Genomic DNA, 25,336 nt, shown 5'->3' on the forward strand with positions numbered 1-25,336 from the left:
ATTTTGTCCAAGATGAAAACTTACCCCTTGTGCATGGAGATATTCAACAGTTTTTGTTATTGTGAACAGAACAGCACTAGCCTCTCGTTCTGAGAAAAATTTTTGCCTAAGAATTTTATCCAGCAGTTCTCCTCCTTTCATAAGTTCTGTTACTACATAAACGTATTTCCCATCATCGTACACCTGCAAAAAGTACATAAAGATGTAAACTTCAAAATATTTATTCTCTGCTATCTTCCTGTGAAATGCACGGAGATAATACAGGTGCATTCACAAGCTGTTTTCTTCAATTATTTTCCCCATATTTCTCACTTCACACACTATCCAAACATTGTTCATCTTCAGAAACGAACACAAAACCTTCTACAAAAAGGTAGTACAGTAATGAAATAACACAAAAATACTGGCAGGTAAATGTTTAAGACAAAAGAAAAGGATGAATAACATGTGTAGTTTTCCCCATATAGTTTTACTGAAACAAACTAAACTAGACATGGGACAAAATTAAGAAGTAGTAATAAATGGAAACTAGTCTAATTAAGGCAAAACCATAGCTAATTCTAGAAGCAATCAATGCACCAAATTACAAATATAAACAGAGATCATTACAACTGAACAGTCAGACAAAAAAAAGTAAAAAATAAACCTAAGTTCACTTTCTCTCTGTGAACACTAAAGTTAATGCATACAAAGCCGCTATGATAAAAGCCTACGACTTATACATTACTCCGCACATAAAGCCTATACCAAAGTCTAAAATTAATAAAATGTGTCTATTTTAGCCCTTACTTCTAGTTATGGAAAATAGCTTAATTTTTGCACGGCTTTTATCTTCTAGGGAAACAATAGTTGAGAATTATTTATAATATCACCAGGGGGCACTACAGACTGAACTATACAAAACCACTTTAAGCTATACTTAAGCATTTCATTTCAGTTGCACTTTCTTGGGGTTTTAACTCAGAAATTGGTTTCTGCTTTAGCAAAATCTTTTACAGACTCTGTTCCCTATTTTTATGGTGATGTTGGAATCGTTCTCTTCCGTAATACGTGTGAAATAAAAACTAGTTTGCATTTAAGTAGAAACAACTATCCAAGTTGTAATTAAATAAATTTAGGAATAGATATCAGCTAAATTAAAAAAAGAGTTTTCATACCAATTTCCTTGTCTTAGGCTACCCGGGAAATACAGGCTACTAAATTTATAAGCTTAGGAATTTTTATGCTCTTAACTATACTAAATGGATTATTTTCTCACCAAATAAAAAATAGGAAGAGTGTTAAGCAAATAATTCTGCAGGCTTTACAAGCTTACAGTCTTAAGGAGAGGAAGACACGACGGGCTTCTATGTTCTCATTTAACAGTAATTTTTCACCCATGAAATATAAATGACTGATCATCTGAACGTGTTTGTATTAAGACTTTAACTATTACACAGTATTAAAAAGTAGAATTATATAATTCTAGATACTAAACTGGCTTTTTTTTTTTTTTTTAATAGGCATGCTCCCTCTAACCCCGGTATAACGCCAGTATAACATGAGGAAATAAGCTTACTTCGTTTGACACTACAAAGCACACACATCTCAGTACTGCAGGGGGCATTCAAACAAAATTTGCATTTGGTTACTATTTTATCTGCTACCCCTTGCTGGTCCTGTCTGACTGCAAAAAAACAAAACAAAAAAATCCCACCCCAAACAAACCATTGCCCTTATCCTGATTTCGCTACCAGTATTATCAATTTAGTTGTCAGATCCCAGGAAGTTGTTTGCACTGAATAAATACTTTTGAAGTTTTCTTCACAGTTAGGTGCACAATATTATGCTGAGATCATAAATGTGATGCTAATTTTTAAAATGAACTCCTGGCACACGCTAAAGATCAGTCAGTATGTCTTCCTTACCAGGCAAACTGGAAAAACTATAGTGAGAAACAGATGTACGCACATGAACAAAATATAACGTAACGGAGAAAGAGAACAGGGTTTCTAAGAAGTCAAATAAGATTTCACATACATATTAGGAGTGTTTTTGAACTCCTAAATAAGTACTTGGACAGGGAGACTGGATATACCGTATTCATGTTTCTAAAAAGCTTCTGAAAAGATTCTTCAGCCAATGCTTTAAAGTAACTCAACAAGACCAAAGTTCTGTTACATAACAGTAACCAATAGGTAAAAACTGTAAAATACATATAATGGTCTGGCACAGGAAGTTTCTAGGTAATGGTTTGTTGGAAGCTGTGTGCTTCCTCCGTTCTTACACTGTTTCCTAGGCATCCACTAATGGCTACTGTCAGAGGCAGGATATTGGATAAGAAGGACATCTGATTTAGCACAATATAACTCCTTCTTTTGTTTATATACTGTGGAACCGAAAGAGACCACTGATAACAATCAGAAGGAAAAACCCCAGAGGACTGTGCATTGCAGAAAGAATTTGGTGTTCTGAATATCCATTGTTTCAATCCAAACACCTTCAGAATTAAACTACATAAAAAAAGCTGAGCAAGAATGAAAATTTCCATCCTAAGTTAAATTTAAATATTACTGCGTTTATTCTTGAAACACAAGAAAAGAAATAAATTATTTCTTGCAGAATAATAATTTCCAGAGACATGCACTTAAATGCTGAAACATTTTATTTTGGCATTTCAAAACAGAAACATTCACGTTTTGGTGAGAAACTGAATGAAAAATTGAGTCAAATCAACATTGAGTTTTATTTGTGTAATAATTTGTGGTGCTCTTGATGAGTTTGAGGCCTAAAGGCCAAATACTACTTATTCTTTCATCTGAAAGGTGTAATAGCACACCATTATATTGTGGGGTATTTGCAAGCAATCCACCTCATGCATCTGTATTAGGACAATGAAAACTTAAAACAATGTTAAATTCTTACAGTAGGGAATATTATACAAGTTTCTATTACATATGAATCCTATACCTCTTTCCTTACACTGGACATACTTCCATAAACTCTGCTTGAGGAACTGATCTGAGCAGAAATAAGTGAGAAATACAGCCTACTATCTTTCTTCCTCTGTCAACTTCAGGCTTTTTTTGTTATTGTAGTCTGCTTTTGCTATTTGTGTATTACTCTTGGTGTGAATGAAAGATGGCTCCTGCTGGAAGATGACTGATGATGATGAAGAATTAGTTACAAAGTAAAATGACTTAGCATATGTGGCAACTTTTCAAGGGTGCCTGGGTTTCTCTGCTCTCAATGTAAAATATTCATAATGCTGAAGTTCAGGTAAGTACTTGCATTCCTTATGTTTGCCTTCCTACTTAAATATCATAACCTCTATTATGAATTAAAGTAACACATAAACCTAGCATGCAGCACTAAAAGCAACATGAATGCTGATGCAGGTTCCGTGTTAGCACAGGTGCTTTCAGGCAGCTTTATTGTTCAACCATATGAAGCAGACTAAACAGAAAGTGGGATTGTAATTATGATACCTAGCTTGGAACAAGGTATGGTCCATGGCGGGTTCCCTTGTGTATCTGACTTGTTTTGTTCTACCAAGAAAGGGCCAAACTACATGATACTGATAAAGCGAAGACAGATTGTAGTAGGAGAATTTTAGGCAGAGTTCTTGAGTACTCATCTCCACAGTATTTACGAACTACTGTTTTAATGATTTCAAGACGTCTTGAGAATTTCCTTTCAGCCTAGCTCAGCTTCCTGGAAATGGTTAGCTGTTTTGCTTGAGGTTTGGTTTTGGGGACCAGAATACTTTCTTGCAGACTAAGAAAGTCATTAAGCATATGCCTTTTTAATTATTAATCCTCTTTAATGCATAATCAAGGAGAGAAAGACAATTTTCTTTTTCCTGTTAGATCATCAGAATCTACTGTTCACTGTGAAATACCTCTATCTCCCCACTTGTGCTATTCTTTGCTTTTGATGGTTAAAGTGTTTCCATGGTCAGAGCAAATAATACGAGAAAAAAATAGCTAGATAATCTTCCATACAAAGGCCAGATAAAGATACTAGGTAAAGAAAAGTGATGACCATGGATATGAAAAGATTTTATCCACTACTGACTAATAGTCATTACTGTCCATGAAAATTACTTTGGGTATTGTGCTAACAGTGAGTCCTCAGTTCGTCATGTAATAATGTACTTTAAAATTGCTTTTGACTAATGTAAACAAAAGTAGATTCGAAGTTAACCAAAAAACTTGCTTGTTCCTTTAAAAACACAGCCAACGTTAAATGAATTATTCTTGTGCTAGGATTTATGAAGGATGAATTATTTGACTGCTTAGGATTATATTGTACCAAAATACGAGCATCTTTAAAAGATGACAATGAGACATCTCGGTAAAAATTTGGGTATTGTTGAATAAATTGCATTAGGACATTGTTTTATTTTTAAATACTGAAAAACATGAACATAAATCTAAAACATGTAGCTTGTAATTTCTCAAATTAGAAAGTGATGTGCAATTATAATACACTAAAGGATGTCTTTAACACACTACTTACATCTTTTAAGGTAATAATATTTGGATGCTGTCCATAGCGCAATAGGATTTCAATCTCCTCTGTTGGATCTCGTTTACTCTTGTCAATGATCTATAAGAGCAAACAGATACATAGGTGTAATTCTTTTTGTGAATATTATATAGTGTAATACTTCGGTGTGCTTACTAGCATAAACGGATAAGCAATAGTTATTGTTGTTGGTAAAGGGCATGGATTATAACCAAAACAAAGTTTGTTAAATTGGAACAGCAAGGCAAAGCAAAAAACATTGGAAAAACATGGAAAAAATCTCTCAGTTGAAAACAATTTTGGAGGATAAGTGATCTGATCCCTCAGGCTGTTATAAATAATGCAAGGCTGTTTAGTAGATAAGACTTCCGTCACCCACCATTTAATAAAATAGGAAGTTCCTAATTTGACATGAGATACTGGTTTGATGATGCTAATGAACTGATTTTCACAAAGCTAATATCAAACAAATATTTAGTGCAGCAAAAGACAAAGCAGGAGAGTAAGGGAATCAAAAACAAGAAACAGGAAAAATTTCTCAGAGTTAATTCAGGCAAGCATTCCATCATGAAAGTTCATTTGAATCTCTGGAGGCTTGCTATCAGGGTCTGAAGTTCTCCCTGTGCAAACAAGCAAAACATTATTTTGCCCTACTTAAAACATATTCTTATTCTTCTCCTTTTTTTCTCTCTCCTTCTGAACTGCAGAATTTCCTCTAACGTCTTCTCCATCTCTGTCTTCCTCTTGACATCCTAAAGCCCTTACTGCTACCAGCATCATCCTAACATACTGGACACTGATCACCTTATTCTTTTTTCATGATTCCTTGAGGAAAAAAAGCCACAACAGAGGCAGCAGAAAAGCGAGGCAATCCTCACAATAAATGTTATGGCTTAGAGAATTAACAGCTATGCCAGTACTTTCTCCCAGTTTCAAGAAATTACTTCAAATTGCAAGCACAGAAGTCAAATCTGTTCCTGGCCAGAACTAGAATAATGACAAGTGTGCAACTACCAAATTGAAATTGGAGGGTTTCCAGTAGACAATCTGTGTACAAGGACACAGCAAAACATAATTTATCTTTGCATTTTACGTATTTCAGTAATAAGCTGTGCAACAAGTCAAAAAGAGAACAGAATTTAATTTCCTTTTTTCTTTTAAAGTCTGCTAATCTATACTCCTGCCTTCATAGTAACCATTCAGCTCCACAGTGTTATACAGAAAGACAAAAAGCCCCTTTATCATTCCACTTCTGGGAATTCTACTGATTTCAACTAAGAATTTAATGCCTTAAAAGAAGTGCTAGAAAGCCCAATAGAATAACATAAAAACAACATTAGAAACCTTGTTAAAAACTAGCAAGCAAAGACAAAGAGTTGAAGTTTATTCTGGAAGGTATACCAGACTTAAACACTGTTATGAACTCCTAGCTATCCAACAATTTATGAATCTCTTTGGAAGCAAAACCCCCATATATAACTATGTTTAAATAAAAGTAATCAAACACATTTTTAAAAAATGATGGAAAATCATATAAGCTTTTCATAGTACATTTCCTTCTAGAAGCAGTCATGTAACTCCCATCAGTTTTACTGTAATTACATAGGTGTTTCAAAGACTGAAGATTGCTCTTCACCACCCAAACTAGCATATAAATAACAAAACCCATAGCAAATCTATATAAATATCTGCCCGTAAATATTCTATTTGGTTGATTAGTGTAGTTCACATTTGCATCTAAAGTCTTTTTATATTAAGAAAATTATCTTAATTATTTTCTTTATGGCAAATAAATTAATGATGCCCAATGTCTGTGATGCTAAAACCTGAAAACAGTTGTTGTGTTTTATAACAAAGTAATTACCTTTACAGCATACTCCATGTTTGAAGCTTTATGAATACATCTCTTGCAGACAGAGTAAGATCCAACTCCGATATCTTCCTTTACTTCATATCCATCAGTAAACTGAATGCTGTTCCTGTGCAACTGCTACCAAAATAACATTATCAGTTGATGAATATTCTAAATATATAACTGACCTTTATATTAAAAACAAGCTTTTGAATTCCTGCTGATTTGCTTTGAATTTTAAACTGATGGTTGTACTAAGTCAAAATGGTCTAAATAGCCACTACCTTGTGTTTGATATTAGTATGAGATAAATTATATATTAGAGACATTGTAAATAATGCACACTGTATTTTAGAAACTGACAATGTGATGTTTCTGGTTACTGATTTATTAATCTAAAGATAGAATCTCCAAAACAAAGAAGATCAGAAGACTACCTGATAAAATAATGGTAAAAAAGCATCACTGTTTCTATTATCTGAATAGATGAATGCCAGCTGGAAAATGCAGACATACTGAATAGAATCAGATTAACTGGATATTGCATGGAATGGCAGTCAAAAATCCTTTCACAGAAATAAAAAGCTGAAAGAAGGACAAGTGTTCACTCTTGTAAGGGAAGGAAATGGTGTTCTAGTATAAGGAGTTTGTGCAAAGGATGCAAAGCATTTGCAGGAAACCATCTGGGTATCCTGCAGCACAGAAAAGAGGAAATAGGAGTGAGAAAGCAGTTGAGGGGCACAGAGGAAAGGCAGCAGAGAAACAGACTTTTACAAGAGAAGGAAACCATATACAAAGAGAAAGAATTTCATCCACAAAACTATGTGGGAAAGAAGGAGCACAGAAAAGCTTGTAGAAACTTTTAGCAAGATTTCAGGACCAGAAGTCATTCTGACGTGTATACCAAATCAGAGAGCTTCTTTAGAATAAAAAAGGGTCTAAAACCCCTTGAAAATTAATGGTTTATTACACATGAAACAGGTGATGTGTACAAACAAGCATGTTACGACTATTCTAGACTAACAAGAGTATTAAAGAAATATAAGAGATATTAATGTTCTGAATAAACTGTTTTTTAAAACTTCTCAGACATTTGCAAAATATCCTTGCAGTGAAAATATAAACAAATCCAATCATACCTTTTTATTCCCACCTATACACCAATAAGCAGTTTGCAACACAATTTACATCACCAGTTGGTTTTCAAAACTTAGCCTCCCTCAGTAATTAGAATTATTAAAAGCAGAAAGAGAAGGTAGAAACACAATTTTTGCAGAGGTCTTCCAGTTTTCTTTCCTGTACATGCATCTGCTTTTTTCCCCACTGGCTGCAAACTTTCAAATGCTGAAGCATGCTTTTAGAATGACCTCAGCCTCATAAGGAGGCAAGGTATGCCTCTCTCCCATACTAGCATGTTGTCCACCTTTCTTGTCTCACACAAAAAATCACACCTAAGCAAAGTTTTGTTGTCTAAAAATAAGCAGTACTGGCAGTAATAGAATATATAAGAATAGCAACCGCAGTAGGTTATTAGAAGCGACAACCTCACAATTATTAATACGGGAGACTGTACTGGAGTAATTCTAATACTGCTAGGAAGCCAAAGGTTGTGTGTGCACTGTAACACTGACTTGCATGATACACTGAAATTAGTCACAAAATACCACAGATTAGCACATTAACTTGAAGTGACTTGGGAGGGATGGAATATGTCCTGGGTCATGGGTTCCAAAACACACAGCAGTCCAAAACATCCAGATGAAATTCACAATTGTACTCCAGTGCCTCCTATTACACTGTAAGAATCAACTGATATTTTCATGCATTGGGGAAAAAGATCAAGATGTCTGTTATTCCCCTTCACCTTATAATTATGGTTTGATATTAAAGAGTTATTACAGTACAGATGAGAGAGTGTTTTCATTTAAGGGTTGAAACCTATTCACACTTTTGCCTGCTCAGTAATGAAACAGGTCCTGCACCTTCAGAGGTGTTGTTTGGACAAAATAATCTGATCTTTACTCTTCTTGGATAAAGCTGATAATGACTTTGTCATGGTACTTCATTCTGTGATGAAGGAAACAATCCATCCACAAAGAGACAGCAATGCTGCTTTATTAACTTTTTTTTTTTTTAAAAGCAGGTGTACTCACCTGGACAATTGAATGCACTCCAACCGTCTGCATTGCTTGGCTTTCATCATCTGATGCAATAGCTACAAAACTAAATCCTCGAAAAAGTTGATGTGCATTAGCACTAGGTGGGATACCAGGCGAATCTGAAAAACACATCATCTACTTACAAGCAAAGATTTTAAAATGTAGAAATGAGGTTATGTCTCTTCTGAAGAGCAAACTACAGCTTTATTCTATAAAGTACACAGAAACTGGAATTTGCAGAGACTGTCTCTGAGGACCAAAATACAAATAATTACAGAATTGTTTTGCACGTACCATCTACAAATACAACTGATAATCAACCACTACAAAGATCATATTACTGTCAGACACTATTTTATTATACAAAATCCAGTACTTTGCAGAAAATATTTACATATAGCAGCATATTTATATTATATTTACGGAGTAGAAGTATTTGCATTTTGGTAACAGCCTAAATTTGTAAAGACAAAAATGTCTATCATATTTTGAAAGGATCAGTGTAAAACTATGCAGAGACAGACTGCAATGAAATAGCAACTTTACCACCCAAAGTCTGAAATGACTAAGTTTCTACATATACATAGTATGTAGAGTCACCATCATGAATTAAATGAAGCCATAGGATAATGAATTAAAAAAAATGAAATACGTAAACTTGAACTTATGTATGTTTCGTTGATGAGGATTACTTTATTTTTAACATCGGACAACTCAGTAGTCCCTTATTATATATTTACACCAAAGACCACAAAAAATTTTATGAACTATGGAATACTTGTCTTTGAGCATTCATTTAGCCCAGCAACACCTGGAAGAACAAGACACTTTAGATTACCTGTTCAAAAATTAGAAACATTGTTCCTATTCAGGTTAATTGTTCAATTCTTCTCTTTTTACCTTTTGGAGTTTTTGCTGTAAACTCGGGGTCAAAATAAAACGTATCTTCAGGTCTGCCAGTTGCAGGTTTAAAAGGGGGATGAATTTCTCTCCTGTACAATTTCTGAAGAGAAGTTATAGGCCAGAGTGAATTAAGAAGTTATACAACACCATGAAATAACTAAGAAATTTGTTAAATTAATTTTGAGTTAGATACTCACATTCCAATCTATTTTGGAAAAGAACGCATGCCTCTTAATTTCTTCGACTCCATCTGGACCTGCTCCTTTTATAAGGAAGAAAAATGTCTGTGCATTATTTTCTTCTTGGTCAAAAGAATTACTAGCAAAATTATATTTCTTATTTCTTCTAAATTTATTTCAAAAGTATGTGTTTTGTTGATCATTAGAAGAGCAAACAAGCAATTATGTTCTGACTTCAAAGACTATTTTACACAAGAAACTGTAAACTTATTTAGTCTAATGATCATTGATGTTATCAATATTATGTTCCAATTTAAAATATTCCATTAAACACTTTACCTAATCTGTTTGCTGGGTTTCTTTTGAAGAGCATTCGCAGAAGACTCTGTGCTTCAGGACTCAAGAACTGGGGCATTCCAAGTTTGGCCCTATAGAACAAAAATAATTAATAGCATACAAGCATATTTAGGTAAGAATTAACTCTGCATTCCCCCTGTCCTTTGTCATTCAACAAATGTGTATTAAACAAAATAACATCACTGAGAAATTGCCTTCAGACATCAGAAACAGAGCAAAAGTGCTGTCAGGCATGTAAACCTGTAATTTCAATTTTTTTTGTTTTGAGTAGCACAATATTTTCAATAATGACTCAGGAACTTCAGTAGAGGAAGAGGTGGTAAAAAAAAAATGTAGATACGAATAAGTACAGGATAACAGTTTACAAACTTGTAAATTTTCGTAATTTGTTTTGATCAACTTTTAAGTCCAGTCATTACCAAATGACATCAAACAAGCAAATCCATTATGACAGTAAGAGAAAAGACTTTTTAGAAGGGGTAAGAAAACTACCACAGTATGACATACACCAAGAACACCCAAGCAAAACAGGAAACCTAAGCTAGAAGATAGAAATTGAATTAACGCAAGACAGATCTTGCAAGATTTGCAGGTACAAAAAAGAGAAAAAGATCACTCCTTCCTTTCTTTTTATTTGCACCCCTTAATCAATTTCAAATATTACTTTCCAACTTGCTAGTCTTGCGTTTTTAGATTTAAGTTTTTGTAGTTCTGTCACTAAATTTTGTTTTGCCATCCTTGCTGTATTTTTTGACTCCCCATTTACTGTTGAGCCTCCATCCTCTCACTGTTACTAGGTCTCACTTTTTCTTACGACCATGATAATGGTAAGGATGGATATAATTCCCTCCTTTCAATCTCTTGTTCAACCTGTAGCTTGTATTTTTCCATAACAAACCATGACACAAGCTTTCTCTCTGTTTCAGACAGAAGACATGATTTGCCTTGTGTTCCAGCTATTTGTAGATATCCACCTCCCTGTCACTTCCACAAGTGCATACACATTGCCCTTGATTCACTATTCATTACTTTGGGATTTACTAAATTTTTCATTCCTTTCTGCATTAAAGAAGCCAGTTGAGGGGAGGAATTTGAAAAACTTTGCTTTCTTTGGGGTCTTCAATAACATATGACAGGCAGATCAGAAAGACCAATGGAGTGGAAGAATGGGGTAGTGGGCCATCCAAGACTCAGAGCGCTACACTGTAAGAAGAAAGCAAGGAATACATTGTCTGCAGAAGCACAACGGTATCACTTACAATGTTACTGAAGGACAGAACAGACAACTAAACACGACAGGACTGCACTGGGGTGGGTGGAAATCTTTTGTCCTATTATAACCCAAACCAGCTCCAACTGTAGGATGCAGCCCTGGAGGTTCAGCATGAGAGTTACACTGCTTAGAAAAATCTAAAACCTGGCCAAAAACATAACTGCAATTCATCTTACAGAGAAGTCACTCAATGAACAGAAACAGAATAGGTAGAAGAAATTCTACAGGACTGGTATGTATTGCAGTCCACAGTGGAGTGAATTAGAGGCCCTTGTGCAAACCACAGAGATTAAGACTGTCATTGTTCCCTTTCCATTGTGAAGGACCACCTTTCACAAAATCCTTTACTGGCCACATGACACAGCAGAACAAAAGGCAATCACCAGGTCCTGAGAGTTCCTAGGTTATACAACTACATGAGTGACAGCAGTTTTTTTCTGACATTCCTGATGGACATAGACAAAACTTTACATGAAGGCATATCTCTTTAGTAAAGGAAAAAAGATGCTTTAAAAAGTTAACTCTATTGATGCAAACTATGATTTCTTCAAATTGCAGAGTTTCTCAGTTTTAGGTAAAACACACAAGAATAAATAAAGCTTGTCTTGGCAATATTACGAGAAATAAAGAGCCCGGGAAAACATGTGTTGTAAGAAGAATATATTTTCTGTGGATTTTCAGGAACAGAAGGTAAGAAAAGCAATATATCTTAAATGATACACTATGAAAATATGAATTCATATGCACACCTGTCCATTTTAAACAGTTTTATGAAAAAATTAAGGTGAAATACAGTACATTTACTAGTATACAGAAAATAAAAAGAAAACATACTGCCATTCTTATGGGGCCAGACAAAAAATGTGAACTTATCAGAGAAGACTTTAAAATATCTCCTGTTTTTCAGCTGTTCATATTACCAACAGTAAAACAGATTTATATGTACGTAATAATCATAAGTGTACAGAACATTAAAACAGAGGTAAAATTTCTTTACTTCATATCACATTTTTTGTGCAGCTCTCTGAAACTAATATCGCAAAGACTAGAAGGTGAGAAAAGAAAGAAGTTGGAAAGGGAATTAGAGATACATGCTCAGATGAAATCTGAAAGTAATCATGAATGTCAATTAAGTGGGGAGATGCAAGGAGGATATTCTACATGGCAGCTGAATACAGAAGATTTTTGTAGCAACAGTGGAAAGACTGTTGAGGAACAGAGTGGAGTCACATGCAGGCAGAGAAGAAGAGAAAGATGTGACTTGTGAGACATAGATAGTAAAAAAAAAATGCATGGCTCCTGAAATAAGTGAGAGTGCAGCGCAATTATCTCAGACAAGCTTCTTGTAAATAGGAGGTGGTCAGAAGGAGTTTACACTTGCTGTGAATAGACAGAACCTTTTAGTCAAAGGCATTCAATAATCACAACATGAAGATTTGAGTTGGCATGGTGTTGAGGCAGCAGAAGAAATTAGCACCACTAAATACATTTGCAAATATAAGACGAGGAAGAAAAACCAAGGGCAAAGAATAACATAACAAGTATGCATTATGAAAGCAAAAGCAAGGAAAATAATAGGTTTATGTTTTCTAGTGGTTTTCACATTCTAATTGCTTAGGAAAAATATGAAAGCATTTAATATATTTACTTTTCAAAACAGGCTGTTGGTGCAAAAGAAATGCTGGCTTCGATATATAGGTAGACAAGTGGTAACGGGACTAAGAACGATAAACAATGAAGCAGAAAACAAATGAGAAAACTAAAATAGTCTTAGGAGCTTCCATGGAAAAAAAAATGGTATTAGTAAAAAATGGCTGGAAATAGAGAAGTGGAACTATGACATCAGGAAACAGACTTGTTTGCACATTGTTAGGTTACAGTCCCAAAAGCGGGACAATTATATCACAAGTTGTATTAGTTCAGAGAGTATGTAGGGGATCAGCAAGGAAAAAAAGCAGGCCTTTATTAGCAAAAACAAGAATGTTAACTGCATGAAGGAAAGCAATTTCCACAATATAGCTAATGCAAAATCTATACTGGAAATAGCAAAGGGGAAAATCGGAGCTTGGGCTAGTCATAAGAGAGAACATAAGGGAGGATGCACTTTAGCTAATAGGGGAAGTATCAGGGAAGCACGTTGTTGGCAGCACCAGTCATATAAAGAAGTGGGGTGAGGAGTTGTTAAGATAGAGAAGGATAAAGAGAGAAAATACTTTCTCAAAAAAAACTGAAACAAAAAACAACACAAAAAAATAATGCACAAGTTATCAAAAAGGCTAAGTTAAAAAATACTACGGAAATAAGATGGGAAAGATCATATGGTTGGAAAAGTTATTATTACATATTAAAGAGCTGCTATGAAATTCTTTGTACCTGGTATGGGGGAGAAATAGAAAGGCAAATTAGATAAGCGGCAAAGGAAATTAATAGTATGGAATAGGGAGTGAGGATTTACCAGTACCTTTGGAAATGAGGGAAGAGTAGAAATTAGATATTGCAGCCCGGAGGGCATCCCTGTAGAATACCTGATGAGATATATAAATAAGAGTGTACTCACTTGAGAATCATAGTCATGGTTTCTTTTCTGTCTTTCCCTTGGAAAGGTAGAGTACCAGTGAGCATTTCAAACTGTATAGAGTAAAACTTTCATCAATTACATTACCTGGACAAAAATCTATTTTTTGACAAAACTACTTAGCATCTTAACCTTCCAAAATTCATGCATGTTAACAATCAAGTCTGTGCAAAACAACTTCTCATTGTACAATTTAAATTACTATGAACACTGAGCAGCCTTTGCCATTTTTAAAGCTGCGAAATATCTTTCTATATTGATACCTTGCTTTACATGCTTTTATCTGAACAATTTAGACTATAATAATGTTTTGTGTTTCACTTCTGCCTAAGAAGTTTATTCTTGGAAGACTTGATCTATACAACTGTATTGTAGTTTTCAAGAGGGTGGGGGGTAGGGAAAAAGATTCCCCTTTCAAAAGTTAGAGATGATTTCTCCTCATGCAGAGATATTTAAAAAGGTCAAAATTTTTAAAATTGGCATGTACATAGACTTCCTTGGAAAGGGGAAAAAGGTTAGTTGATTGACAAAGACATGCATGATGAAAAGTGGTTACTGTATGCATACAGCAGAAATAAAGTCTGAAGGAACATGTAAGAGCTACACAGTACGTGCATACACATTTTACAGTGCCTGGTAGGAGGCAACAGACACTGTGAAAATACTGATTTGTTCTGAAAGTGACTGAGTAAAACCAGATAAATATAAAGGCACTTCCGTTGGGCTGCAGTATACTGCAGGGATATCAGATCTAAATGAGGTAGTGAAAGCAGTCTGGCAGTAGTCATGGCAGCCGACACTCTGAGGCAGAAATCCTGATTCTTGGTTTAAGAATTGCAAAACAATTCAGTTTAATGAAATTTCATGGCATACACTTAAAGCCATCAAAATTAAAATAATTATAAAGGAATCCTTTGAACAGGTTATGCAAACTTAAGTCATCCTGAACACAAGGTATCCTCTATTGCTCTCTTTTCTGGTATGACCCAAACTAAACCTTCTAAGCATTAAAAATGTACATAGATAACTTGAGTGAATAATGTGTGACTGTAGTATTCTTAGAGCATGAAGTTGCACTAACAGCATTCTTTAAAACCCCTTTTTAGTAAAATAAAATTTTTAATTTCTTACTAACCTATAAAGTATTCAGAGAATAAAAGCTGCCAAACTCTTCACTACTACTATACACTTTTTACCCTAAATATTATTTTTTACATATAAATTTATATTTAAAATTTTAAGTTTAATATAATGCCAAAATGAAAAAAACCTACTTTTACCTACAACACTTTTTAAGAGAATCATCACAAAGATGTGAGAGGCATAAGCCAAAACTATAAAAAAAAATCAACTTTTGTTAGTTTATAGTTTAAAATGATCTTCACAAATTGCACTTGCAAAAAAAATTTTTTTAAAGGTACATTTGTAGGGCTGCATGTTTTGCTTACACTTACTTGAAATAAAAAGTTTCTTTAGCAAGCTCCTGTTTGTCACAAGCATGCACACTTGTATAAACAACTCAGCATATGTGTTCTTTGTGTCCCCCCCACCCCAAATACTATATTCCAACATCAATAGGCCAATAGTACTTTAAGAATAAGCCAATATTGGCCTTCCCTAGTTATCATCTTTTATTTCAGCTGGAGAGTACCTCAAGAAATACATAATGCTCCTGAAAACTTCAAATGGATGTTTTTAGATGTCTGGCATCTCTTAAAACAGTCACTGTTTTAAAGGACAAATTGGAATATACTTCTAAAGGATGGTTGAAACATACTTAGTTTCTAGCAGCAGGAGAAAAGAGGCCAAATGACTTGTTGAGATATCTTTTAGTCTCCGTTTCCATGCTATAACTTCTGTTCCATCTATATACTGTGTCCTCATACCACACCAACCACTTGAATTCTCAATCAATACAGATTCCAATTAAGAATGATTTAAGAGTGAATACATACAGATTGCCTACGAAAATTACCATGCAAACTAGAAATGCAGGCAACAAATATATGTCTTAGATAAAACTGCACTGTATTCCATATGCTAATTTAGAGAATTTGCTTTTTAAGGTCATATTTTTTTGTACTTGCAGTAGAAGCCAAAGTGTTTAAAGTGCAGTGCACTTCGACTGTGAAAGCTACTCCAGTCACATCTAACATCTTTCAGCAATTTTCAGTTTTAATACATGTGCTTTATAAGCACAAAATTATGTTTTTTACATTTATAAAGCAAAGCTGAAGTTTAACTATGTTTGTGTTATCAACAACAAATATTCTCCAACTACACTGCAATTGCCTTTTAATTGACTGTGTTCTTACTGATAAAATGTGCAGTTGTGAGGGGGCGTGTGTGTGTGCTTGTCTGTCTGGGAAGAGTTTAGTTATCAGGTGCTACTTTTACATAGTCAGTTTTCAGATCACAACAGCATTCTACTAGATGATTAAAAGGTGAAAGGATGACTTATTTTCAGACACAAGAGTCCTTCTCATACTACAAAGCGCACACATTAGTTGTACTGTTACAGTCATATGTAGCAGAAGCAGGAAGAAACAAAACAATTTCCTTTAAAAAATACAATTATTTAATCTTTATGTCAAAAATGCACACAGAAGATTCTAAATATTAAAAGCCATTCAGTGTTCCTAAAATACCAAATGTTATCTATTTTCTTTTCCAAAGCGATATTTTATACACATATTATTTCCCCTGACCCTGTAACTTCACAGAAGTTAGCTGCTTGTAGAAACACCATAAGCAACTAAGCAACTATATCCCACATCACTTTTAGACATTTAGATTATTTTGATGTGTGAGAGGACAAGCTACCATTATTCCACTAAGTTGTAACTACACTGGAGACTAATTAGAAAGTTATCACTCTTTTTTTTTTTCCACTTGAGAATAAATTAAAATTTAAAATTTGGATTGAAATTTCTTCCCCGCCTTGGAAGACACAGTATTTTTCCTGTATACTTTAAGATTCTTATTTGTCTTCATAACATTCAAACTACAATAGATGCATAATATTTCAATTCAATGATAACAAAAATATGGCATATTGTTGCTGTTGATATGAGACCTAGTCCATGTTCTCGATTGAAACTGTGTGGTATTGTTATTAATTTCTTGTAATTTAGACTTTTTTGGTAGTTACAATTCAAACGTTAAAATGTAAGGTGAGCTTTAAATGCTTTGTTTCACCAAACCTTGCAAAGCACAGTTTTGCTATTATTTACATTTACCAGAAACCTACCATTAAAACACCAAAAGACCACCAGTCTGCACTCTGTGTATGGCCTCGTCTATTAACGACTTCTGGTGCCATATATTCCACTGTTCCACAGAACGAGTAGGCTTTTTTTTCATGATCAATTGACTCCTTACTTAAGCCAAAATCTGGAATAAAAAAAGAATAGTTCTAAATGTAATTTTTTATTTATTTATTTTTTAAATCACTTGTGGTTAATACCATAGTTTCACCATAATGTGAAATGCGATGCTTATATCATCATATATATACACCCAAACACACATATGGGACAATACAGAATTCTCCTCCTCTCCCCACATTATCACAGGTCCATAACATCAGATATACTTATAAAGCAGATATCTCATTTAAATATTAATATATTTCATTTATTTCAAACTAATTACACTATTTCCTCCATAGCAAAATTACCTACCAGTTAAAATTACTTATTTTACCATACTGCTTTACCGAGAAAAAGGAAAATGCAAAGATTTTACTATGAACAGAAAAGATCCAGGTGTTGAAATTTCCCTTTATTCACCTGTCAATTTGATATGTCCTTCCTCATCAAGCAGGATGCTAAAAAACAATAAAAAGAATAAAATAAATCGATTAATTTTAACTGTTGTTTCAGACAATGTTCTGACAACATTTAGGAATAAACAGAACAGCATACACAAAGACAAGCAGAATTGAACATGTATTAAAATGAATCATTAGGAGGAGATACTTTAAAACTACATATTTTCTCTTCCTTCAATTCTTTCTTTTTAAAGATTATGAAACATAATCAGCATATCAGATTTTTATTTAACTATTTGGTTAAATTCAGCACAATACATAGTAAAACTTATCTTGAACTTTCAGTTTTGGCCACCTGCAGCATGTGTCATCACAATTGTTAAAAATAGAGATACAGTTCTATTTCTCTTAAACTGAGCAAGTCATGTTAATACAATGTATGCTTGCATGTGTATACAAAATGGGTATTCATTTGTAATTACCATTTCAAAGGCTGTTTGACCACTTCAAATAACATTGAGTAATAAATATTCTCATTTTGCACCAAAGGACAGGACCCATGGGCCCCATACTTAGAGCAGGCCTTGCGCTTCTGCCTGTTTATTTCAATCACAAAAAAGGCCACACTTCTCTGACATGCCAACTATCCTTAACCACCACTGAATATAATCGCAATTCAAAGCATGCAAAGTATTCAAGAACTGGACTCTGCAACACCACCTACACAGCGGGACTTAGCTCCTTCAGCTTCTCCTGTGGGGAGCTGCGTTTCATCCTGGGGATGAGACATGACCCAGGCACACAGTACTTGTCCATTTCCCATGCCCTTCCCTTTTTACTCCTTGCAGTTTCCATGGTGGGAACAGCCCCACAGTAAAGATACAGCCTGGGAGAGTTACTGTTTCATCCATAACTTGCAAGTAATTTCAACCTTTGATAGGTTTTTTTAATCAGATACACCCAAGGCTTAAAACAAAGGCTTTTCAACAGGTATAGACACATACAATTTAAAAAAAACCAAACAAAAAACTATGTTTGAGGCAGTAGCTAATTCGTTGTCTGACAATTACTATTTAATTCTTTTCCTCTTGGAAGTGAATGTTAGCAAAATAACTGAAGTTCTCTCGCTTTGCATTTTGAAGATCTTTTTCCACTTGGTAAGCTTATTTTCCTCACTTCAGAATTACTTAACAGAACACTCTCCAGGTTTAAACATCATTCACTCCCTGTTCATTTGTAAGTGTAACCCCATACCAAAAGTCTCCAAATTTCTGATTTGAGTATGAATCTTTCCCTTCTTGTCAGTCAGGGCTAAGTATTTTTAGATTTGTGTCTTTTTTCCAGGAGATGCACAAAAGAACAAGCTATCCTAATGGAAGTTCCACGTAACAGCCAGATTCTGTGATACTTGTTAACAATTTTTGCTTTTTTCCACTAATATTTTACATGAGGCAGTTATCTCACACAGACTTTTCAGGTTCTTCATATAGCCATAACAGAGAAGTGGGATCACCAAGGACATCAGGACTTCAGAGTTATTATAGATTTCCTTGCAATGAGGCAGAGTATGTTAACTATCTGATTAAGCACAACAGAGGAGATGCATGCATTATATAGTCACTTAGATTCCTCTCCAGCTAGAGTAACACTACAGCATACATATATATCTGAAAGGTTCAAATGTTCCACATGATAGCACTGACATTTTCTTCTTTACACCTTCTAAAACTAAAAAAAATTACTGGAGGAAAGACATAAACAGGAGGCAGAATTCAGTCATTTGAATGAAGCATGGATGACTAACATTGAGACACAACACCATACCAGAATTGTAACTTCAAGCTTATTTTAAAATTTCAGTGTAATTATGTGATCATCAATATGTTAAATAAAGCCTGTGACTTACTATTTTCACATTTTACTTTAAAATGTAAACTCCATTCTCCTCTTACTGCAGTGGATTTTAAAAATAAGTGTTGGAAAAGATGTTTGCTGTTAGGCTTTCAAACACAAAGATACAACATTCAACTGTAACTTTGTATCGTGCATTTGTACTAAGCTTATCTCTAGCCCAGAAATTCTACAATAATGACAAAAACAAAAGGCCAGGAAGACCTCTTCTCCATTGTACACTCTAAACCACCTGGAAAATGAAAAGTAGGAATATTTCAGTATATTCTTTACTTATAGTAACATGGATTATAGTACTTGGCATATCACTCTGAAACTAGATGCTCACGTTCGAATGGAAATGAAATCCAACCTTTTTAATTAAAATAGCCCACCAGCTTCCCCCACCTCCCTCCCAGTTCAGTTTATATAGTAAATTACTGAAGTTTAACAGCTGGAAAGAGAAGTGCATAGGTAGAAGTACTATACATATCAAATCAATACATTGCATTTGCCGCTGAGGAGTCTTACTTTTCTGGTTTTAGGTCCCGGTATATTATTCCAAGACTATGTAAATGGTCTAAAGCAAGTGCTAATTCTGCCAGGTAAAATTTAACATCGTCTTCTGTGAACATCACCTGAAAAAGCAAAACAATGTATTTTACATGTAAAATCTAAAGCTTACACCAGCACCAACTAAACAATGGTAATAGTGGTTTTGCAGAATGGTTCCTCATAATAATTGAATTAATTTCTACACAAACCCCTGGAAATTCAAATTTATTGGTTAGACAAAAACTAGGATATTATAATCAATACTATTTCCCAGTACATACTTGAAAAAGAACTTCTGAAGCCAATATCACATTATTCTTTCTGCAAGACTGAGGTTATTTGCTTCTGATTGTTCAAGACAACAGACAGACACATTGTAGTGGGGCTACCTCTTTATTGGATGTGACCATTTCATTTCCAGACAACGAATGGACTAAAGAAGTCCAAATGCCTGAATTTTGTCTGCAAAGTCAGAGAGACAAGAAAAAGCATACGCATCTTGTTTTTGAGGATGCTGTCTCTAAGTACTATGAGAAAGAAGTTACATTGATGGTAAAAACCCCAGGATGCAGCCTGAGATGTAACTGCAGAAAAGGTAGATCAAAGAATAAACTAAGGAAATAGCCTATGTAAGAACACAGGTAAGACCTCAGAGAGCAATCCCACATTTTCTGTTAGGAAGATAAACTAATCCCTGTTTACATTCAATGAAATGGACGTGTTGTCCCAATTATATCAACAACTGTTGTGATCCACTGACAGAAAACATTACGATTAAACTTTCCTGAGAATGTAGAAAACGATAATTTAAAAAAAAAAAACTGCATGATTTGATTCTACCTCAGTTACTACTCTGAGCTGCCTTTTTTTCTTTTTTTAGTATTTAAGACTAACATCTTTAGATACAGCATATGGACCTGGAAAAAAGACCGGCAATGGGGAGCACAGATGAACATTATTTTAAGCAAGAGTTAAGAATGGAGAATACCATATATTTTCCTCTTAGTAGTTTAAAGGGAGAAAGTGGTATCAAAGCTTGTACAAAAGCTTGTTGTTGATATTACTTCTACAAAAGAGTCAATATTTAGTACAGGCACATTCAAGAAGCGAAATCTCTAGAAGAAACATTTAAAAGCTCAAATAATGAAAGATACCATGAGGATGATAATACACCCACACTATGTTCTTTAAAAACATTGCACAGAATTAATCTCTCCTAACCTTAAACATCTGCAGTGTAGATGCAGTGTAGAGATCTAGCTCTGAATTAATCACTTTTCCCTTTGTAGTCAATGGGGAAAAACCAGGAACTTTTAGGCTGCAGTTCATCTGATCTATTTTAAAATCATACAAGTTGATATGAGGCTGACATTAATTGCATCCAGCATGCCCGTTTCACTCCATCAGTTATGAACAATTAGCTTAGATTCAGGTACCTATAATGAATATTTCTTATCTAACCTTATTAAATCTTTTAAAATTTGAGTGGCTCAAGATGAAAAAGTCACCAGCAGGAAAGTGATATAAATTCTTTCTTAGGAATCAAGAATGAACTATGGATTTTAAGAATAAAAGTATCTCAATTTTAGAGTACTAATAACTTTCTACTTATCGGTGGCCAAACAAACTAAAAGAAGCAACTTGAAACAGATGGCTTCACTTAATAAAATGTAACAATTTATGTGGTCAGCACAGAAATTATGATATATCTATACGCAAAATGCATTGCATTCTACTCTCCTCTTAATAACCATATAGCTTTGTAGTGGTGACCCAACTGTTCTGGATACTGTATAGGAAGAGAAGATGGAAGGCAGCTACAATTACAAGTTCTGGCTACCAGATACACATTGGATGTATTTATATCTCTACCCTACTATATATTTGTTGGAAGTTTTTGCATGAGTGATGCAAAAAAAATTAATTCTGATATATGACATGTTAGCATTTATTTTAGGAGTTATAATCAAATTAATTTGAGGTAATAAAACTTTTCAAAGTCATTATTTCACATATCTACACAGAGTTAATCACCAGCATGACAAAGGCAATGTGTTCATGGTTGGAAAATTACTAAAACAAGTAGAATACAATTCTTGGGTTTTTTATATTTTTAAGTAATGTAATTTTGTGTCCATATGTAAATGATAAAAAAAATCTGACACTAAATTCTGGATATTAAAACCAGATACAAATCAGTTAATTTGAATACAGCTACTTTGTATAAATCCATGCTCTGAGACTCATCTTTAAACATGGTAGCAATAGAAGAAAATTTTGCAAGGTGTAAAAAGCAACACAGAAAGACTGCTTGTCTAAACCTTTTTTCAGAAACAATGTAAATTATCAACAGCATTTTCATGAAGTGACTACTTTGTGTAAAAAACCCAAGGAAACAAAAAACGTAGCTGATTAAAAAAATATTCAAAATTTTATTCAATGAAAACTGAATTTAAGAAGTAAACTCTCCTAATATAGGCAATTTATAGTCAAATTTTATCAACAGAAGATTTTCAGATTAAAAAAGTTTACCTCTTTGGATAAACGTGTAAACAAGTCTCCTCCCCTGAGAAAATCCAAAATAAGATATAGCTTCCCTTCTGTTTGAAAAGCTGAAAAGATCAATTAAAAAAATTAAACAACATCTAATGTTACCCATGATCAGAAGAATAACATACCCAATAATTCACCCTTATTTTCATTATCAAAAGGAATTATTCTTCTTTCTCCTTTGTGGAAAAATTTATTTAAATGAATTAAGTAACTATTCCTCTATCATGGACCAAGTAACTCTCATGCCACGTGAAAGCAAAGCAAGCCACCAATGGAATTTCTAAAAAAATAAACTGTACTTAGGTTAATCAGCATTTCATTCCAGATTTTGGAAGTAAAAAAGCCTAGATTTAAAAGGGCAAATTAGTAACTAATGCACGTATTCTAAAACCTCTGGAAGCTCAGCTTAACAGGGAGATCCCATCTAGTTTGCAAAAGAGTGACAAGTAAAATAGTGAAAGCCACATTATTTAAGCCACATCAGAGTGATAGAGATCTAAGTTTGAACTATAGGAAAAACTGGATCCTAAAAGGAAAACACAAACTGAACAACAGAACCTATTATCTATTTTTTTTTCAGTTTACTTTCTGCATGACATATTAAGAGTACTGATTTCCTCCCCCCCCTTGAATAATTTTATATGGCAGTCCATACTATTAAAAATTAAAAGGCATATTCCCAACATTTTTGATGCAACTGGAAGTAATGCCATACCATATGTTTTCTGTAGAGTAAATAAAGCAAGGATAAGAAATAATTTGACAAAAAATAAGTGAATGACATATACAAAAGATAAGGGGTTTTGGAAAAGAATGGCTAGACATAAATAGATAACTGCATTTTAATAAAGCAAAGGGCTACAAGAGTCTCAGTCCTATAAAGATATAACACTGTGCATGAAGTTAGCCATGTGCTTACTTTGCATGAGAATTACTACACAGTCTTTGCACAATCAGGATTTAGATAGCACACTAATTTTCTATGATTCTGTGAACCACAAAGCAAATATTAGGTACTTTCTTGACAAGCACCCATTTTTATGGTATAAAAATGAATTTTTCTGCAACTCACCATAATGTAACTTGACAATGAAAGGATGGTTAACTTCTACTAGGATATCACGTTCCATTTTTGTTCGAACCCGATCTCGAACTACAACAGAACATGCGCAAGATTATTTAAAAAAAAAAAAAAAGAAAAAAGAGAAAAGAATTTACATTGTGAATCAGTATTTCTCCTACACTTCCTGATGTACTTCACATTGTATCCCGTAGTATTGAAATTGTCTTCAGGTCACTATACTTTACACAGAAGAGACCTGAGAGAGAATTTATTTCACAGCACAGAGTTTTCTGATAAATCTCTTTATGCATTTCAATTTGCTTCAGTTTCTGCTATTGGCAAAATCTGACACTGGGTAAATAAATTTAATAAAAGCAAAAGAGAAAACATAACCACCCTTCAGTCTGCCCTATACTTAGTTAAACTTTTAAACAGTAGAGCAAAACTGCCACAGCTATGTATAGAAAACAGCCATTTTCTCTACTGTTGAAAAGTAGGGAGAATTAAAGTTATAGCAAAACAAACTTACAAATACAATTATACTATCATAAAGATGCTTATATTAGTTTAACTCATTCAAATAACTTACACTATTAAGATATTAAGTACCTTCACAATTTGGAAGAAAATTTTTTTTTATTTCCTTTCTTTATTATGAACTTAAAATAAAAAGAATACCCATTCAATGTAGTGTGTACTTCAGACAATCTTTTTGATTTCAAAAAGGCTTCCTGAGAGTAAACGTGTGCATGGAGGTGTATGTCAGACATCAGAAGCAGTTACTGCTCAGGCTGCCTGTGCTGTCCCACTGTGGTGGCTCAGGTGGGACATGTGTCTGCTCCTATGCCACTGCAGATTAAACTGAGGACCATGTGCAGAGGCCCTGCATACAGGGTTGGCAATCCATGAAGACAGGCAGGACAGTCAGCTGAGCACGACACCTGCTTCAGCTGTTCTAGGCAACTCCCCTGCCACTCCAGTCAGTGCCTGGTTCCCATCCGAAGCTCCAAATCCACCAGGACACAGACAAAATTCAGAACTCTTACAGATGAGAGCTAGCAAAGTTTGCTACAGTGGTTGAAGACATTGCATTTCTCTTTCTCTCCCTTATTCTATGTTTTGTTACTGCCCCTTTCCCAAATGTAACAACTTCCTGAAGGAAGTGCCCCAGAGCAATGAAGTCCAGTCCAAAGTTTAAGTTGCCGGCATTCCTTGTACAGTTAACAAGCCAGAGATCTCAGATATTACAACATCACAAACCAGGAAAAAAGTCAAGAAGCAAAAGGATCTTTCAGAAGTTTAGCTATTTTTTCCCAGAAGCAGGCACTTACAATAATACAGGCACTTGTGAAATGAAGTTATATAGATACATTTTCATGAATGAATAAAGCTATCAAGTTTCCATCTTCCTGCAGAACAGATTCCTAAAAATGGGAGCACATGAAATAAGTGCTCACCAAACACAGAGCAAACATCACATTCGAATTTTGACCTTTACAACTAAAGTCATGAAAATGTCACAAGACAGAACAGTGATTTCGCTGTTCCAAGGGTTCATCTGAATTACAAAATTGAAATTCAGAATATTCTTTTTAAAAGCAGATTCAGCTGAGAAAAAAAATTTCAAGAGACTTTTAAGTGCTTATAGCTATGCAACAATTACATGGATAACAAGCCTTATTTCTGAAAAGCCAGA

At 34.3% G+C, this 25,336-nt stretch overlaps 1 protein-coding gene across 1 annotated transcript in view; it reads right to left on the minus strand.

Moving 5' to 3' along the window:
* RPS6KA3 (ribosomal protein S6 kinase A3) overlaps positions 1–25,336 on the minus strand; it is an 81,739-nt gene that overhangs the window by 12,751 nt on the left and 43,652 nt on the right. The window contains exons 5-17 of the mRNA XM_059824684.1: positions 23,650–23,730; positions 22,557–22,636; positions 20,001–20,107; positions 17,599–17,636; positions 17,058–17,200; positions 13,790–13,860; positions 9,942–10,030; positions 9,621–9,685; positions 9,421–9,523; positions 8,515–8,639; positions 6,374–6,499; positions 4,501–4,590; positions 25–183 (exon numbers count right to left, since the gene is read on the minus strand). Of these exons, the coding sequence (XP_059680667.1) occupies positions 25–183; positions 4,501–4,590; positions 6,374–6,499; positions 8,515–8,639; positions 9,421–9,523; positions 9,621–9,685; positions 9,942–10,030; positions 13,790–13,860; positions 17,058–17,200; positions 17,599–17,636; positions 20,001–20,107; positions 22,557–22,636; positions 23,650–23,730 (1,277 nt within the window). The remainder of the gene's footprint in view (positions 1–24; positions 184–4,500; positions 4,591–6,373; positions 6,500–8,514; positions 8,640–9,420; positions 9,524–9,620; positions 9,686–9,941; positions 10,031–13,789; positions 13,861–17,057; positions 17,201–17,598; positions 17,637–20,000; positions 20,108–22,556; positions 22,637–23,649; positions 23,731–25,336) is intronic.

Source organism: Gavia stellata, chromosome 1 (assembly GCF_030936135.1).
Source record: "Gavia stellata isolate bGavSte3 chromosome 1, bGavSte3.hap2, whole genome shotgun sequence".
In the NCBI taxonomy this organism is placed as follows: Eukaryota; Metazoa; Chordata; class Aves; order Gaviiformes; family Gaviidae; genus Gavia; species Gavia stellata.